The sequence below is a fragment of the Ooceraea biroi genome, chromosome 3 (assembly GCF_003672135.1).
Source record: "Ooceraea biroi isolate clonal line C1 chromosome 3, Obir_v5.4, whole genome shotgun sequence".
NCBI classification, from domain to species: domain Eukaryota; kingdom Metazoa; phylum Arthropoda; class Insecta; order Hymenoptera; family Formicidae; genus Ooceraea; species Ooceraea biroi.
The window spans coordinates 6,449,322-6,453,994 of NC_039508.1; the positions used below are offsets into that span (position 1 = coordinate 6,449,322).

Consider the following 4,673-nt stretch of genomic DNA (forward strand, 5'->3'; position numbering starts at 1 on the left):
ACACGTCGCTGGTGGGGCCGGAGGAGTAGGAGCCGCAGCCGTGTTAGACGTGGACATTAGCCACCACGAATGCAACCCACAACACGGCAAACCTCTGTCTACCTCTGTTGCCGTTGCAGGGGGGGACCCCCCTGTGCCCCCGTGATCGGGCGGTGGGACCTCGCTGCTACCGCGGACTACGGCGACGGCCGCGCGGATTATGGTTTTTCTGGGGGGAGGGTGGTGGAGCGCCTTGCTTGCTTTCGAAAGGATGGTGATTGTGGAGCGTGTCCAGAGTAGAGTTAGGCGTATATAAGGCCCGCCGGCCCGGCCCAAGTCAGTCATTCACCGGACTACCAGCCCAATACACACACCAAACATGAAGGCCTTTGTGAGTATTCCATAACGGGGTTGGTGAGGTGTCCGCGAACGGTGTTTAACTCCGTGCCGTCCCTCCGGTACCTTTCGGCTTTGCTGTCGCGCCCTATGTACTCGGACTTTATTAGATCTCGTTGCTTGCAAATACAGATCCTTGCTCGTGATTCTCTCTGTTGCTCAGAGTATTAGCGGAACACTCGTTTATTCCAAATTCACACGTGTCTGATATTATTGCCGTCGCGTAATCTCTTGAGTACGGATACCTGCTTTTATTCGCCGCGATAGTTGTGTTAATCTCAAAGCACCTTATAAACGATTTTAATACTTCTTCGAGTCCTTAATGATATTATCTTTAACAATATTACTCGTAAATGTTCCACCCTTCTTGTAGCCGCTGCGCGAAATTTTATCTCGCAAACGTTCTGACGCTTCTTGACTGAAACCAAACAAGAAATAGAATTAATGCGGAATAGTATTTAAAGATATTCGTAGGAGCAGAGAGTAAACGAGAAACGTTTAAATGCACAAAATTCGCAAGCTCGAAAGCTTTCGTTTATGACGATAACACGTGTCTATTAGCGGCTCGATTGTACCGTTGCATTTCCTCGCTTCTCGCCGCGACACAACCGCGACGATGATTCAATGTCACGGTTGGGATATTCTCGCCAACGTTTTTCCCCCGATGGCCACAGACAAACAGACAGACGCACAAACAGACGAACCGACGACTTTCATTCATAAAGCAAAGAAATCTTACCGCATCGCTCTCGGCAGAAACCGGTTGCAGCAGTATCATCATCGTTATTGAGTGAGCGGACTAACTCGCGACCGGTTCTATTCTCGACGGTATCATCATTCACAGATCCCTCGCGAGCACGATCGACTGCACGCACTTTCTCTCTTTCTCTCACTTTTTCTCTCATTACGTAGTTCTCCGTCGTTTTTACGCTCGCGAAATTGCCCGCTGGACAATCATGTTTCGCCTTGCTCGAAACATGGATTGATTGGACGATTGATTTCGCATTTATTCGCGACCTTCCGGTGTTAAAAATTATGATAATACTCGATAATATTCTCGATAACGATGTCTCCGTTGTTGCGACAGCGCGTGCACGTCGCAACGTCCTCGGAAATGTCGCGTGGTCGACGGAAATAGCGAGCGAGCACCCTGCGCACGATCGCACGAGCGATTTTGAAATCGGCACCGATCGATCCTTTTCCGATCGCGAGGTCGCGGGAACGCTCGGTCGGCCACGTCACACGAGCGAGATAGCTGCTTCGATCGTTCATTCGTTCGTTCGTCCGTTCATTCCGTGGATGTGAAAGTTTCGCCAAGTTGTTAGATATGCATAATTCCAGGCCGCGGTGCCATTTAAGTTTGCAACGGTCTCAAACCGGGCATGACACACGCGCCGATCTAATAACCGCTTGCACGCGATCGCGAAATATCGGGTACGCATGCGGCGCCGATATATCTAATCAACCGATTGCGGTGCACGGCGCGGGTCTACGTCCGCACGCTGAAGCACACTTCCTCTTTCTAAACGCCACTTCCTGCATTACGAGTCGCAAGCGTTACACGGCTTTAAACAGTATCTTGCGAGATGTGACGTAACTCGCCGATCAGTTCGATGCGTATCTAAATCTCGTGCCTCTTGGGAAACGTCTTGGAATTCTCGAAAAAAATCGCGACATTGCTGGGTTTCCTAATTAATATTGAAAAATCGATCTCACCGTGTCGAACCGAATCCGGCCTCAGAAACTCGCGCGGACTCGCGCAACAGTTACCGATTAATTATGAATCTCGTGCAATATCCCGCGTTGCAACGCTCGGCGGTACGCGTTAACTCGTTCGCGCGCGGATTTTATGCAATCGCGACCACTTTTTCTGCGGTTCGACGATACGCGTTGCGCGTTCGCCGCGGCCTATTAGCGGGTTTTCTTTCCCTAATACGGTCATTAGGCGTGGTGACCAGGATAATCGACGCGAATGAAAGGGAAGGGGTTAGAGGGGACGTGGCGCTATCAAGTTGATTACGAAACGTTACGGGGAATAGTTACGGATACCTCATCTCGTGGATTCCTCCGTCGACTTCGCTTTCTCATCGCGCTTTCATCGCATAATCGCGCTACGGACACGCGAAGCCAATAGTTGCGATGAAATTTCGAGATCATCCCCAGTATCTAGAAACCTGTACCGCCGTTGTTTCCGTCGTTTTGGAGTCCGCGATTGCAGGTCGACGTTCGCGGAAATCGAAAGTGAAAGCCGTGGTTATGTGGCTCGCAGACCCCGTAGTAGTCCCGGGGCCCGTAATCGGCGTCGAGCCAATGGAAATCTAGATCCGTAACGATGATAGAGAGACCGCCTCTTACGACGTGGCGACGCTTCCGTAAACCAAGCCACGAGTTCGTATAACTCGTTGTCTTGCACCGGATTACCGTCGTGCCGCGGGACCGTTCGCCGATTATCCGATATGGCTGACTGTTCGGGTCTCTCTTTCAGATTGTGTTCGCCTGCTTAGCGGTGGCGACGGCTCGCGCCGGTATCGCCGGTGGATATGGTGGTGGCTATGGTGGTGGCTATGGTGGCTATGGCCACGGTCTTGCCATCACCGGAAGTGGAATCAGATCTGGACACGGTCTGAGCGGTGGTCTTGCCGCTGGTGCTGGAACCGCCGCCTCCCTCCAGGGAGGTGCCTCCAGCTTGGGATCTGGTGGTCTTGGTGCCAGCTATGCTGCTGGTGCGGCGGCGGCGGCTGGCTCTGCTGGTGTTCAGCAGATCGTCTCTGGTGGTGCGTAGCCATCTCTGAGATTGAACTCTTGCTCGCTGGTACATACTCATACTCAATGATCGCTCGCTCTTGCTGCAGGAGTCCTTGGTGGCAGGTCTGACATCGGACCCGCTGAGGGACCCAAGGCCAACGTTGGACCCCAGACCGGACCATCTGATCTCGTAGGACCCCAGGAGGGCGCCAAGTCCGTTGGTGGACCTCGTACTGGACCCGCTAGCCTTGTTGGACCCGCTGCTGGCCCATCCACCCTTGTTGGACCGTCTCAGGGAACCGCCACCCTTGTTGGACCTTCCCAGGCTACCGCTAACCTGGTTGGACCCAGCTACGGAGGTGTTGCCTTCTTTGCCGGAGCTGGTGGCATCAACGGTGATGATGGTACCTCTGGTGCTGCTGCTAACGCTGCGCCCGGTGCTGGTCTTGGAGGTAGTAAATTTCCGAATTGGTTAAACAAATTATACACACATCCTATAGCTGATACATAAGTCAAATATATTCGAGTCATACATACTAATAATATCTTTCTTCAAAAGGTCTTGGACTCGGTGGCGCTGGAATCGCTGTCATCGGTGGTGGCGGTGGAATCAATGGTGGACTCGGTGGTGGTGATGCCGGAGTTGCTGTGATCAACGGACCATCTGGCGCCATCCACGCCGGACTCGGCACTCACGGAGCCGTCATCCCCGCCATTGGCAAGTGGTAGACGTTTTAAGACCCCAGCGATCTCGGCTCGGCGACGGCGGCAAACCCACCACAGTCACTTACCGGTCTCGAACGATCCTCAAACGCGCTCAACGTCTTCTTCCCAAAGTTTCGTCCAGTCTTGGAACATGATCGGTGCGCGTTCAGCGCTAGTGATATGATCGGTAAACGCTCGGAACACACACACACGCATGTCGGATGAGATCGTCAGGGACGACACCGAGATCCGAGCGTCCGTGACCCGCGGCTCCGTATCGTTTCCACCCCGTTCACGGCTCGTCACAACCGGGCCACAAATTTAGTCAATTTCCGTTCATCGAGATCAACAATAAGGGAAAATCGAGTCGGACCGCGATTAACCGGTCTTGGTCGATGCGAACATCCGCTCCTCGACGAGCCTCCGCCCGGAAATCGGCGAACGTCGCCGGACATCGGCACCGTACATCCACCGCACAATCCGAGCCGCAACCGCGTGCATCAAAATAGGCCACCCGTGCACACGCGCATCACGCTCCACCGTCATGGACCTAGCAAGTGGACGAGCTTTGGCACTTCGTCGTCGGACCAACCGGATCTGTTCTGTTTTCTGAACACCTACCGTTGCTCCGGGCGATTCCTTCTTCTCTTACGTCTTCCACCATCCGTAAGGCCGCCGCTCTTCACGCATATATACTATTCTCTCTTTTTCCACGGGTTGGACGTGTCACAAGCGCGTCTCCTCCCGCATGTTGTTATACTTACCGCCGCACCCCAAGCATACATATTATTATTACATACTCGTCCATATGCGCATATATGTTCTTCTTATATATATATGTATACATA

General features: G+C 52.9%; 1 protein-coding gene across 1 annotated transcript; it reads left to right on the top strand.

Annotated features, from left to right (window-relative positions):
- The first annotated feature begins 358 nt into the window (after positions 1 to 358).
- Positions 359 to 4,673, top strand: LOC105275422 (glycine-rich cell wall structural protein 1). Its single transcript, XM_011332237.2, has 4 exons — positions 359 to 370; positions 2,861 to 3,149; positions 3,228 to 3,572; positions 3,680 to 4,673. The coding sequence occupies exons 1-4, from the start codon at positions 359 to 361 to the stop codon at positions 3,847 to 3,849; spliced, it is 816 nt and encodes a 271-aa protein (XP_011330539.1). The 3' UTR covers positions 3,850 to 4,673.